This window comes from Solanum dulcamara, chromosome 12 (assembly GCF_947179165.1).
Source record: "Solanum dulcamara chromosome 12, daSolDulc1.2, whole genome shotgun sequence".
Taxonomy (NCBI): Eukaryota; Viridiplantae; Streptophyta; class Magnoliopsida; order Solanales; family Solanaceae; genus Solanum; species Solanum dulcamara.
Window position 1 is genome coordinate 12,484,227 of NC_077248.1, and position 15,180 is coordinate 12,499,406.

The 15,180-nt window shown below is 36.4% G+C and overlaps 1 protein-coding gene across 1 annotated transcript; it reads left to right on the plus strand.

Annotated features, from left to right (window-relative positions):
* Window positions 1-205: 205 nt before the first annotated feature.
* On the plus strand, window positions 206-2,083 carry LOC129876282 (uncharacterized). Its single transcript, XM_055951667.1, has 2 exons — window positions 206-554; window positions 1,356-2,083. The coding sequence occupies exons 1-2, from the start codon at window positions 387-389 to the stop codon at window positions 1,863-1,865; spliced, it is 678 nt and encodes a 225-aa protein (XP_055807642.1). The 5' UTR covers window positions 206-386; the 3' UTR covers window positions 1,866-2,083.
* The last annotated feature ends 13,097 nt before the right edge of the window (window positions 2,084-15,180 follow it).

Here is a 15,180-nt window from a genome sequence, read left to right on the forward strand (position 1 = left end):
TTTTTTAATGTGTGTTTATTTTTTTATATTTTGATATTTTTTAATATAATTTCTGACTCCGCAACTACACCAGCAACCCCCACACCACCTTAATTAGACTCCATTTTTATTTTATTATCCTCCCATCATAATTATTATATATGTTGTACATTGTGTGTATTTCCACTATAGACATCGGCCACCTAAATTTTGGCGAAAGATGAAAAGAGTGCATACATACTTTGGTCCCTATCTTTTTTCTGCTAGTTGCTAATGACGTATAACTCCACTTCTCTCAACACACACACCCCATCCATCTTTCTATAAGCAAAGATAACTCCCCTTGAGACCAATCTCAAATACTCAAAACAAATTAAAACTGTCTCTATAGAGAACTTGAATTCATCATGGCTGGTGCCATTAATTACTTGGACACCATGTTAGTCCCCTTGAGTCTTTTCATCACAATTGGTTACCATGCCTATCTTTGGCATCACTTGAAGTATAAGCCTTCTCACACCACTATTGGCATGAACATGCTCAAGAGGAGATCTTGGCTGCGTGAGCTCAATCAAGCAAGTTCTTCCATTTCATTCCTTAGTTTTTAAATTTCTGTTTTGTTAAATATTTATGAAGATTCTAATAAGGGGTCAAGTTAGAATTTTTAGTTTATGACGTTCTTGATCACAATTTTTTTTTGACTTATGGAGGTCTGGATAGATTATTCATACATATTAACTGTTTTTTTTTTGAAACACAAACATATAATTTGAGCTAAAGTTACTAAGTTCTACTGAACTCGTAATTATCAATGTCGCTTCTTCCCTGATTCTAATCAGAGGCGCAGTCACGATATTTTGTTTATTGGTTCTTGATCACAATTTCTTTTGCATATCGGATTTTGGATAGATTATTCATTTATTTGTACATACTAAATGAATTTTTAACTTAAATATAAGATTTAAACCAAAGTTATTAAATGTTACGAAACTCAAAAGTCATAATTACCTTTGTGGCTCCGCCTCAGATTTTAATCAGAGACGGAGTAAGGATTTTTTTGTTTATAATTCTTGGTCACAATTCCTTTAGCTGAGTGAATTCTTGATAAATTTTTTGTCTATATTGAAATGCATTTTTTAAACACGAATATAGACTTTCTATGTACACATATACATAGAAAGTTACCAAATCTGTAATTACTACGGTGGCTCTGCCTCTGATTCTAATGAACAAACACGGATCTAGGGATTAGTATGAGTTTCATAACTCTTAACTATGTACACATATACAAAACAATTTTTCTCTTGATAGTGCTTCCACTGACTCTAGATATTGAATCTGCGTAGGCTAATGTTTTTTTTTTTCGTGTGTGATAGGGAAGTGAAAAGAAAGGCACGTTGGCTGTCCAAAGTTTGAGAAATGCTTTAATGGAGACAATACTGACAGCTACAATCACAATTCTCATCATATTGGCAATGGCAGCTTTGACAAACAATACTTTAAAAGTGAGCAACCTCTTTACTAGTGCTTTCTTTGGGTCACAAACAGGGAAGACAATTGTACTAAAATATGGATCAGCAACAATTTTCTTGGTGGCTAGCTTCTTGTGTAGCTCTATGGCACTTGGTTTCTTAATAGATGCTAATTTCTTGGTGAATGCATTGGGGGAATTCTCTATAAATCCAAGACACACAGAGACCATATTTGAAAGAGGATTTACATTGGCTTTTGTTGGTGACAGAGTGCTCTGTATGACATTTCCTCTTTTGTTTTGGATGTTTGGTCCTGTTCCTGTTGTTGTCTCTTCCTTGGCATTGGTTTGGGGTCTGCGCGAGCGCGATTTTGCTGCAAATTTGTCAACAAATATGAATAAGACTTGTACTTGAAGTAGTCTATGTTGATCCAATATTGGTTTGTTGAAACATAGTTTAAAATAATTATGTACTGTCAGTCCGTGCACAAAAGTTGGTCTCGTGTTAGAATAAGCTAAGTGAAATATTGTGTGAATTCGGTGGGTTGTGCCATTTTTTTTGAGTCCTAAGGTTGAATGTTTGCAATCATAATCTATATTAAGCAATAAAGAAAGATTAATGTAACGAGGAAAGCTAGCTTAGAATTCAATTTCCTTTGGTAACAAAATAATAGGTACTCTTTCACTGGTTGCATTTTTTATTTACACCGTTTATTAAGAAATCATATGTTTGAACTTATCAAACTCTTATTTATTATTTTAAAATGTTATTCTCTTTTTAATAAATATTCTCATTAATCTCTCTTCAATAAATAGAAAGAGAGTCAATCTAAGCAATTACAATATTGAAGTATGTGTATTACTCTTCACTTAGATTTTCTGAACTAATTAGTCAATGATAATTATTTTCAAGAGTTATTATTACTGGGGGCAAAATGGGAAAACTGTTAGCTATGAGCAATTTAACAACAAACTTCATAGTTAATTTCATTCGCTTTGATCTCATCCAAATTTACTCGATTTCCTTAACCTCTTCCTCAATATGATCCTGTGGTGGGGGAGGGATCGCTTGTCTGGGTGTTGCTCTTGCTTGAGCTCCCCTGGCGGGTGTTGATCTTCCTCTGCCCCTTCCCCTTTCACGACCTCGACCTCTGTCGCATCTTCGTGCTGTCGGCTCTGCCACTAACTTGACTGCTGGAGCAACTATCCTCCCATCATTACGTCGTGTGTCAATCATCTGCGGATAGAAGAGTAAAGGAAGTTAGATACCAATTTGTATCGCCAGATACAAATTGGAATCAAGTTATAGCACGAAAGGAGAAAGAAGAAAGAAACTTTTTTGAAATTATGTAGCCACTTAAAAAAAAGTACATACATCTTTGTATCGTTGTGCAAGACTACTATACTTATTTTGGTACAACAAGATCAACGAATCTACGACTCTGATATCAACTTTGTCACGATCCCTACTTGCCGTGAATGTCACCCACACTAATCCTCCGGTAGTAGAACCATTTACTAATCTAACTACACCAAGCTAAGACCAAATACATATATTTAAATAAATGAAAATAGTTTAAAATAATTAAATGCCGAGTTTCCATAAACTCAATCAAGATTAAAATAAACACTATGAAAATAAACTTCTTAGAAAGTGAAAGCCATTGTACCAAAACTCTATCGAAGTATAGAAATAAGGATATGCAACCCCAACCAGAAAGCAATAAACTAAATTTCTAAATGTCTGTGTTTGAAAAGATGGACAAAGAGCTAAGAGAAATCCATGGTAGCTTGAACAAATGGCTCAACCTTGGATTCAAGTAGAGATAGTCTCACAATTGAGGTCAACAACAAGCGTCGAAATATGTTATGTACTCAACAAAAATAGAACAAGTGCAGAATTAGTACATAAACATAGTGTATTGGAGGATTACACGACTAGATCCATATATATGAAATATGAATAGGAAACTACAGTATAGTAAGGTAGATAATACACAATTATATGAAAATATAACAACACTCGGACTCCCAGTCCTTAACTTGAATCAATTTACACAAGTTTATGATTAATCACAGTTACAACAACCAATCTGGTTCACTTATGGAATCCACATGCAAACTATTAGTGTATCGGTGTGGTATCCAGCTCAAACATACTTAGTGTACCAGAATGGTACCCAATCTAAATGTACCAGCATGGTAACTATTTCAATGTATCGATATGGTACCCGATCCAATTGTATCGGCATGGTACTTGATCCACATGAAATCACATATCACAATCACAATGAAAAACAATCATACTTGTACAACTAAGTAAAACATTCATTGCATACAATTTGATCACAGTTACTATTTCAACTCATATTCTTTTCTTTTTCTCTAATCATTATCATGCATGCAATACTAGTGAAATAATTAACAAGCACATATAATATAAATGGGAAAAAGCAACCATCACCTACTTCAAATCAAGCATGAATGATCTAAAGAACTTGAACTTTCCCCTTTTGAAGTGCCTTGGCCAGGGGCGTCTGCAGGGGGGTCATCGGGTTCACGTGAACCCATGCTCCCTTCTTGAAATCATATATAGTAGTGTTATATTTTTAAAAAAATATTAAAATATAAATGTATGAATCCACACTTAAAGTATCAGATAATGCGATGAAAATAGGGTGTACCTCTCTAAGTGAGGTTAGAAATTTGAAATCTTATATCTATCTTATTTTATTTTTCTTTCTAAAATTAGGTAACACATTTCTAAGTGGTTATTTGTAGCGTTTTTGGCATTAATTTTGAACCTATAATTTTAAAATTTTAACAATTTTCAGTAATAAGAACCTAAATGTCAAACCGATCAAATTTATATCTTAAACCCACCTTTTTACATTATTGCATCCATCATCTCGAAATCCTAGATACGCCTCTGTTCTTGACTTGTTCTTGGTCTAAGATAAATACAAAGTATAACAATCAATGAACAATGACATAGAAATATCAGGATTATACTCAAATCCTAACCATTGGCCAATTTCATGATTATCTCCCCTAACTAGGGATTTTTCACCATTAATTCAGGTCAAAACCCCTTCCCTAAGGTAATCCCCATAGATTCTAAGGTCCAAGAATCGAATTACAAGTTAGAGTAGTTATTAATTTACCTTTACCATAGGATTTGATGGAAAACTGAAGGAAAATATCCCTAAGTCGCCTTTTGCTCTCCTAAGAATGAAATTGCAGAAATAATTTTTTTTTGAGATTTTTCCTGACTTAAACTTGCGTTTGTCCTGCTACAGCATAAAGGGATTTACCCCGTTATATAGTGGCTTTCACGGAGTTAGAAACTCCTAAATCCTCCCTCAAGCCTTCATTTCGCAACCCCCAAACCTTGATGTTCTAAAATTACCTCTTCATGCCAAGTTTGATATTGGGAGTTTTACTTACCCGTATTCCCTTTTGAAAATTCCAACGAATTCGTTAATGTCTTAGCTAACATAAAATCAAATTCAAGCTTAGAGATTAACCATTCACGATCCTGACCCACCGTGACTGACACCCGTTCTAACTATTCAGTGGGAGAACCATTCTAAACAACCCAACAACAATAATCGCAAATTATACACAAGCTTAAAGATGTGGATGTAGGATTAAATCAAAAATAAATGATGAGTTTCCATAAACTCAAAAAATGTTTAGTTATCAACCTAAAATATGCAAAAGTAGACACATCCTAGGAACTGAAAGTCGTCCGTACCAAAAATTCAACCAAATATCAATATAAGAAGGGAAACATTCCTAAAAAAGTCATAATACTAAGAAGTTGTCTAAACATCTAAGTCCTGGACGAAGGACTAGATAAATGAAAAAGTCCACAGCAGCATGACAAAATAGCTCACCCTTGGATTTGAACAATATTTCTACTACCCTAGGTGATGTCTCTCCGCAGCCGGCTGAATATGCCCTACACTCAACAAAAGGCATAGTAAGAGTAGTACCAATACATAAAAACAATAATGTACTGGTAGGATCATGCAATTAGCCAGTAAGTGGATCATAAATAAGTAAACTCAACATAATAAGCACATACATATAGAATAAGTCAACCAATCTCATGTTCAACTATATTCAACAAGGTCACAACTCAATATTTTCAACATGCTATAACTTCACACAAGGGTCCTCGTAAGGGACTTACAAATAATTAACTTTATATCGAAACGTGACACCCAATCCAAATATGTGTCGAAATGTAACAACCGATTCAAATATGTGTCAGAATGTGACACACGATCTAGTTTATGTGTCAAAATATGACACTTGATCCAAATATACCAAAATCACAAATACATTCAGTATTTACAATATTATATCACCAAGAACAGGTTCATCACAAAAAGAGGCCAAGAAGTGATTATTTCACACATAATCTAGCGTGTCTTCCTATTTATATACACAAATGCATATCATAAAGTAATTTAACAAGTATATAAAACACATACAAGGAAACAACACCATCACCTACCTCAAATTCACACTTCAACAATCTTACAATACAACACCATCACCGTTCCTCTCGTTCTTGGTCTAGAAAAAAGTAAATACATATAAAGGATAAACACAATGGACTAACTATCATGAAAAATAACACAATTCTCATTCTAGGCCAAACCCATGATAATAATCCCACCCTAGGGCTCTTTTCCTTCATTAGTTTTCAGTTTGAACCCTCCCACAATGATTATCAACCATAGTTTCTAGGTTCTAGGAATCAAAAGATGAATTTAGGGAGTGAAATCCTTACCTTAAGCGTGAAAATTTGATAAAAATTGCCCTAGGTCTACTCCTGAAGTCTTAGAAACTGGTTTTGTAGAAAAAATATCATTTTTGAGGTTTTCCCTGGCTTAAGTAGTGACTGCCCCGCACTTGAGAGACCCATCCCACTCTTGCGGGTTTCATTAAAATAGAGAGCTTGGATTTTGAGCTCCAAGCCCCCATTTCCAACACACCCTTTTTTTAAGACGTATTAAAATATACCTTTCACACCAATTCCAATTTTGAGAGTTTTACTCGTCCGAATGCGACTCTGTGAATTCGTAAATGTTTTTATAGTCTTGGCTATCAGCTTATCTAATTAAATCAGAGATTCTATTCTCCACCATTCACGTGGTCACCCTAGACTTCACCTGACACATAATTCATCCAAGTCTGGCTTAGGCTAAATTTTCTGAAGTTACTACCTGAAATTTTCTAGCCCGAAAACCTTCTCCATTGGCCTGTTCCTAATGATGGGGATAGGTTATTAAAATAGATACTAATTTACTCATCATTCATCCCCGAGTGACTAACTAGGGAAAAATAGGGCTGAAATAGAGGTAGAGTAGTACTATTTTGGTGAACAGTTGAGGATATTTGTCTCGCATGTCTTTTTCAGTCTCCCAAGTAGATTTCCCTATCGAATGATGTTTTCATTGCACTTTAACCATATTAATATCTTTAGTCCTCAACTTACGGACTTTACAATCAAGGATTGCAAGTGGCTCTTCCTCATACTAAAGTTTCTTCACTAATAACACCGATTCTCATTTAATGTTATAGTCCCCATTCCCATGGCACTTTTTCAGCATGGACACATGGAACACTGGGTATACCCCAGACAAGCTAGGTGGTAAGGCCAATTGGTACGCCACTAGCCCTACACAGTCAAGAATTTTAAAAGGGTCAATATAGCAAGGACTAAGTTTGCCCTTCTTGCCAAAACTCATTTCCCCTATAATGGGTGACACTTTTAAAAGTACTTGCTCACTAGCCTTGAATGTCATATCCCTTACTTTTCCGTCAGCTTATTCCTTCTGATGACTTTGAGCCACTAGAAGCTTAGCTTGGATGCTTCTTATCTTATCCTGAGTATTCCTCACAAAGTCAACCCCCAATGACTCCATTCCTCCAGCTTAAAACCACCCTATGGGAGACCTGCATCCCCTTCCATACAAGGCTTTGAATGGTTCCATATGAATACTGTAGTGGTAGCTATTGTTGTAGGAGAACTCACACAAAGGTGAAAACTTATCCCAATGTCCCCTAAAGTCTATTATACATGCCCTCAACATATCTTCCAGCACTTGCATAGTCCTTTTTAACTGCTCGTCTGTCTATGGATGGAAGGCCGTGCTGAAAGTAATTTGAGTACCCAAATCTTCATGCAACTTACCCAAAAATTTAGAAGTGAAATATGTAGCACAGTCTGAAATGATAGAAAGGGGCACCTCGTGCAACCTTAATATCTCTTTCACATAAATCCTGGCCAGCTGTTGTGCATTATAGTCCACTCTAACTGGAATGAAGTGTGCTGACTTTGTTAACCTGTCAACCACCATCCAAATGGAGTCATACTTTTCCAAAGTCTTGGGAAGTCTCACCACAAAGTCCATGGCTATTCTCTCTCACTTCCATTCAAGAATGAACATTCTTTGAAGCAAACCTGTAGGTCTTTGGTGCTCATATTTCACTTGTTAGCAGTTCTGACGCTTGGCTACATATTCAGCTATGTCCTTCTTCATACCAGGTCATAATATAACCATTTCAAGTCTTGATACATCTTAGTCACTCCCGGTGAATAGAGTATCATGAACCATAAGATTCAGATAGAATTTTTTGAATTAGTCCATCTATCCGAGGAACACAAATCCTTCCCTTAAAGTGAAGCACCTCACCTGCATCAAGTGTTTAGTCTTGAGCCTTTCCCATCAACACTTTTACCCTAATTTCATTTAAGTTAACATCTTCAAACTGCTTGGTCTTGATCTCTTCTATAAAAATGGACCTTAGATCAACTCCGACCATTATCTCACCTTTCTTTGAGATGCCTAGCCTCATGAATCTAGCCTCTAAGGCCAGAATTTCTCTAGCCAGGGCCTCTTAAGGGCCCCCAAACAGGTTAGACTACCTATGCTAATCGGTTTTTAGCTCAATGCGTCTGTAACCATATTAGCCTTATCTGGATGATACTGATGGTGACATCATAATCCTTAAGCAACTCATCCACCTTCGCTATCTCAAATTCAAGTCCTTCTGAGTGAATACATGCTATAAGCTGCGGTGATCAGTAAACACATCACACTTGATGCCATACATGTAGCGACCCTCTAGGGAGGATGCTACTACTAAAAAACATATATAAAACTCATGAAATTAAAATAATAGCTATAGGTGTAAGTCTTTTTTAGCCAGTTTAAAATTTTTGTTCTCAATTAAATCAAATAAAAGTTCCAACTTAGGACGGGGTGACTTTTCAAAATAATTTAAGAAACTAACTTGAGGGACATTCATGTATTTTTCCTTACCACTACAATTTATGTTATAAATTATTACCAACTTATAAGTACCCAAGGTTAGATAATTCATGCTTCATCCAAATATTCCAACTCCAAAGGTAAATTTAGTACATCATAAGACTTGGAAATTTACATGCCCCAAAATAACCAAACAAGCAACCAACTTTAAGTTATAACCCATGGTGTCATGAATGGATCAACCCTCACAAATAAATACATAAATACATATACACAAGCACCCCATAGATCATATACATATCTCAAAATACTACAAATTACAAATGCCTATATGCAAATGTGATCTTCCTTTAAGCTCCCAAAAATTTTATCTCCAATGGCCAACCTCAAGACATTTCCTACGATAGAAACAACTATCACTAAGCATAAAGCTTAGTGGTGCAAAACTATAAGTTTGAAGCCTTTAGGTTCTCCACCTTATTTTTTCAAGTCATGAGCAGCACAAATGTACACATAGTAATTAAATCAAGCCAACAACTATATCATGAGTATCAAGTTCTATATGTAAAAGTTTAAGTGTCAATAATTCATAAAAGCATATTTATAATATTTAGCACCAAGTTTCGCCCAATATGTGCGTCATGCCGTCACACCAAACATGATTAGTATCAAGAAAGACCAGAGCCCTGTATCAAGAAAGGTAAAGACCTAATAATCAAGAGAACCAAGAACCATATTAAAAATGAGTCCCTAATTCGTACTTAAAATGGACAACTTCCATACTTAAGACGAACTAAAAATCCATAATCAAAATGGAAAAGGGTCCGAAACAAGAGGCATGCCAATAGTGACAAAGTCACAGCAACAAGAAGGACAAAGTCCACAAAAATGTCAAGTGATCGAGCAATCCGTACAAGTGGACGAGTTCAACAAGTGTCTTGCAAATTTCTAAGATACCAACATGATAATACAAAGTAGAAAGAAATAACCAACATCACAAGATAGGCTTCCAACATACCAATAGGTAACAAGAGTAGAGTATAAGTTTATACACAAACCTCAGCCTTTTAGCATAAAACAACCCAACACGACTTCAGAAGTTCAAACCGTAGACCAATCCGTGTCTCAAGTTCCTCAATTTATACACGATATATCATTAAATGCCCTTTTTAATTTCCATCATCTCCATAATATTGACATAAAATAAGATTTACCAGTAAAAATAAGCCTAAAATATTTTCACTCGAATTATGTTACCAAAACAATTCAAAAAGCCATGTACCTCACGTTATATCTAAATTTTAAAATTGAAAAAGGCAAAACTGGTCTTTATGCCCTTCACAAAACTTTTATATCTATGTCTTAAGTTTGTAATATAAAAGAAATCAATGCAAAACTAATTTTGTAAAAAAGGATATCATCAAAACACTAACAGTTACACATGACAAATTTTAAAAATCGAGAATCTGGACAGAACACAGTTGTCCAGTTTTATCTAAGTTTGGAAACTAAAAATGGCAAAACTGGACTTTATGCCCTCATAAAACATTTATATATATGTCTTAAATTTTCAATACAAAAGAAATAAACGCAAAACTTATTTTTTACAAAAAGATATCATCAAAACACTAATAGTTACACATGCCGAATTTTAAAAATTAAGAATCTAAACAGAACTTGTCCTATGTTTCATCCTCTTTTTCCGACTTAGTAACAACAAATCTAGGATCCAACAACATAAAAGTTGTAGGGACATTTTTTAGCTTTCCAAAACATATTTATTTACTAAAATCAAAGATCTACACAATGAGATATTCAAGAATCGCTACTGGCTACACAATCTCCAAAATGGATTTGAACACTTACCACAGGATAGGGATTGCTTTGAGTTTCAATTGAAAGAAAAAGTTTTTCTTGGTAAATTTTGGTGAGGGATTATGCTGGAGAGAGGGTTTAAAGTATCTTCTTGGCTTTAAAGATCCGAAATTGAGAGAGAGTGGAATAGAAAGTCTTCCTAGGTGATACTTATCATCTAGCACTTACTAGGAATGTGCTTGCCCCAAAAGTAAAAGTGGGCAGCCCAAATTCATACATATATATATATATATGTATGTATGTATATGTAAAGGAAAATTCTAATTAGTAGTTTACATAAATACCCAATACGATCCCTAAGCTACAATCGCAAATCTATGATAAATAAATTTTAAAAATCTCTCAAAATGTTAAGTTCATAAAAAGTGAGTAAAACATAATATATTTACTAAGAAGTATCCCATCGAAGTGTGAATACTATCTTATAAAATAAGGGGCATTACAATACAGATAATATCTCCATATTTTCAGTGAAAACGCTATCGCTGCCAACTCCCAAGTCATGAATTCGATAGTTCCTCTCGTGCACCTTTAATTGTCGTAAAGCATATACTACAACATTTGTATCCTGCATCAACACAACACTCAAGTCGGAATGTGAAGCATCATAATAAACAATGAAGTCCTTACCTTCGATCGGTAGGGTCAAAATTGGTGTTGTGGTCATAAGGTTCTTGAATCTAAAAATGGCTTGAACACCCCATTCATCAAATTCATGAAGGCTACAGGTGCATTAGTCAACCCAAAGGAGATCACCAAAATTCATAGTGCTTATACCTGGTTTTAAAAGTTGTTTTGGGCACGTCCTCAAGTCTAATTTTTAACTGATGATACCCCGATCTAAGATCAATCTTGAAGAAGACTGAAACACCTTGTAACTAGTCAAAAAGTCATCAATACGAGGTAAAGGGTATTTATTTCTAATTGTGACCTTATTCAGTTATCGGTAAACAATGCACATTCTCATACTGCCATTCTTTTTCTTGACAAATAACACCAGAGCATCCTAAAGAAAAGTACTAGGATGAATGAACCCCGTATCTAGAAGCTCTCGAATTTGACCTTTAAACTCTCTCAACTTTGCTGGAGTCATACAGTAGGAAGGAATGGAAATTGGACGAGTACCCGACTCTAAGTCAATACAAAAATCTATATCTCAGTCAGACGGCACCTAGGCAAGTCTTAAGGAAACACTTCCAGAAATTCACACACTGCTAAAATAGACACAATAGTAAGAGACTCTACATCCACATTTTGAATATGGGCCAAATAAGCAAAACAACTCTACCCCACCATTTTTCTAGCCCGGAGAAAGGATATGACCTTAACTGGCTTAGGCTTGTGTATCCCTTCCACTCTAACTTCTTCCTCCCTAAGATCTCTAGAGTTAGAGTTTTTGCATTCCAATTAAGTACAACAAAATAGGGGGACAACTAAGTCATGCCTGAGATCACACCAAAATCTGTCGTGTCTTAAATCACCAAGTCAACCCAAGTTTAGTATTCCATAAACACAATAGAACAAGCACGATACACATGGGTGACTATGACTAACTCTCTAACAGGGGTAAAAACATGAACAGGGGCATCTAATATATTACACAGTGCACCAAAACACAATGCATATTTCACAGACACATAAGAATAAGTGGAACCTGGATCAAACAAAATAATAGCCATCCGATCACAAACAAAACTAATACTTGTGATAACTATGTCAAACGCCTCTACCTCAATCATCTTGATGGGCCACTTCCCTTCCTGGTTGGGCTGCTCCTCACCTACACTACCATTACCTCTGCCTCCATGGCCTCTCAAATTTTCTCCTCGTCCACCCTGTGGACGTCCTCTGGCATTGCTCCACCAACTACTGGGACCACTACTCTAGCCTGTTGGGGTGTTAAAGCTGTCCCATGGAGGGTGAGGTCACTCCCTCCGTATATGTACCGGCTCTATACTATTAAAATAACCGTGATCAAAAAATGCTCCCTAGCCCTCATGGGATGGTTCGGGCTGTGGAGTACCTAAAAACTGTCAGTAGAAGCTGGCAGCGCTGACTAAATTAGCCGAGCTATAATCACCGTCCTGCCAGACCCTCTAGAATAGGATTCCTAAAAATTTCTAGTGCTCTTGGGCTTTTTAGCCAAAGCTTTGTCTTGTCCATCTCTTCTTACACCTTCAACCTTCTTAACAAAGTCCGTGACTTCGTTGAAACTCCTACCAAACAAAGTCATATGGACAGATAGTACCTACAACTCGAGGTTCAACTCTTTTACGAACAACTTGATCCTCACGTTCTCTGTAGTGACTAGCTGAGTAGCATACCTGGACAATACATGAAATTTGTCCATTTAAGAAGCCACTGATAACCCTCTCTACTTAAGGGACACAAAATCATCCTTCTTTTTATCCCTCAAAGTACGGGGTACATACTTTTTTAGGAATAGAGCATGGAACTGAACCCAAGTGAGTGAGAGCAACACAGGTGAATGACACTCCACATAAGCCCTCCACCACTGCTTAGCCTCACCCTGCAGCTGAAAAGTCACAAGATCTACTCTATGTTGGTGCACTATACCCAGCTTATGCAACCTCTTATAACAATCAAGAATGAACTCATAAGCATTTTTATTTTCAGTACCATGGAGGACTAGACGTTTGAGTTTGAGGAACTTAGTGAGCATGTCATGCTCAGTACCGATCATTACTGGACCCAAGAATGGTTTGAAGAAGGCATCAGTGCGTACCATCTCATCTACTAGCTAAGTTGATATAGCAAAAAGACGAGCAACAGGAGTTGGTGTTGCGGGCATGGTGGAAATGGCCCTAGTGCCGACCAACCCACTCAAGAATGTCATGATCTGCTGGGCTAGTATGGGATCCAGAGAGGGCATACCCACATCTCCAGTCTGGGTGTCCTCCTCCTGTTCAGCATGCTCTTCTTCCTCTCCAACCTCTACCTCTCCCTCTAACTCGTTCTGGGGAGAAGGAGGGGCCTCACCTACTGGCACCTCCTCAATAGGAACTTCCACCTTGGCGGGTGATACTCTCCCTCTATCCTTGCCTCATATTCTTCATCTGTCTCTTTCTCTACTACGCCCTAGAATGGCTGGCTCTTCTTTTGGATCCACCGGAGCTACGGTCCATACACCATTATAGAGAGTGTTGACCATCTACGGACAAGAGAGTGAAAGAGGTTAGATACAAATTTGGATCACCAGATACCAATTGGAATCAAGTTATAGCACGAGGGAAAGAAGATAATGAAACTTTTTCTAAAATATTGTAGCCAATTGAAGAAAAGTACAAACATCTCTGTACCATTCCGCAAGACTCTATTAGACTTATTTTGGTATGACGAGATCAATGAACCTAGGTTCTGATACCAAATTTGTCATGATTCTGATCCATCATGACTGGAACTCACTCTAACTCTCCGATGGGAGAACTATTCTAAACAATCCAACAACAATAATCGCAAAGTATACAAAAGCTTAAAGATGTAGAAGCAGGTTTAAATTAATAACAAATGTTGAGTTCCCATAAACTCATAAAACGTCTAGTTATCAACCCAAAATATGTGAAAGTAAAAACATCCTAGGAACTGAAAGTCGTCTGTACCAAAGCTCTAACTAAATGTCAATATAAGAAGGGGAACACTCCCAAAAAGAAGTCATAATACTAAACAGTTGTATGAACATCTAATTCCGGACGAAGGACTAGACAAATGAGAAAGTCCACGGCTGCATGACAAAAAAGCTCACCCTTGGACTTGAATAAGATTTTTACTCCTCTAGGTGAGGTCTCTTCACAGCCGGCTGAATGTGCCCTATACTCAATAATAGCCAGAGCAAGAGTAGTATCAGTACACAAAAACAGCGGTGTACTGGTAGGATCATGCGGTTAGCCAGTAAGTGGATCATAGACAAGTAAACTCAACACAATAAGCACATACATATAGAATAAGTCAACCAATCTCATGTTCAACCATATTCAACAAGATCAAAACTCAATATCTTCAACATGCTATAACTTCACACAAGGGTCCTCGTAAGGGACTTACAAATAATTAACTTTATATCAGAACGTGACACCCAATCCAAATATGTGTCGAAATGTAACAACCAATTCAAATATGTGTCAGAATGTGACACACAATCTAGTTTATGTGTCAAAATATGACACTCGATCCAAATATACCACAATCACAAATACATTCAATATTTACAGGATTATATCACCAAGAACAGGTTCATCACAAAAAGAGGCCAACAAGTGATCATTTCACACATAATCTAGCATGTCTCTCTATTCATATCCACATATGCATATCATGAAGAAATTTAACAAGTATATGAAATACATACGAAAAACAAGATCATCACCTACCTCAAATTCGCATTTCAACAACCTTACAATGCAAGAGTTTTCCCTTTTCGGGTTCGTTCCTCTCATTCTTGATCTAGAAAATAGTAAATACATATAAAGGATCAACACAATGGCCTAACTATCATGAAAAATAACAAAATTCTCATCCTAGGCCAAACCCATGATCCTAACCCCA

What these genes read in the sequence shown, in the direction of transcription:
- LOC129876282 (XM_055951667.1), top strand. Translation starts at nt 387, where the DNA reads ATGGCTGGTGCCATTAATTACTTGGACACCATGTTAGTCCCCTTGAGT. An exon ending in GGCTGCGTGAGCTCAATCAA is followed by an intron (nt 555 to 1,355) that starts GCAAGTTCTTCC and finishes CGTGTGTGATAG; the next exon opens with GGAAGTGAAAAGAAAGGCAC.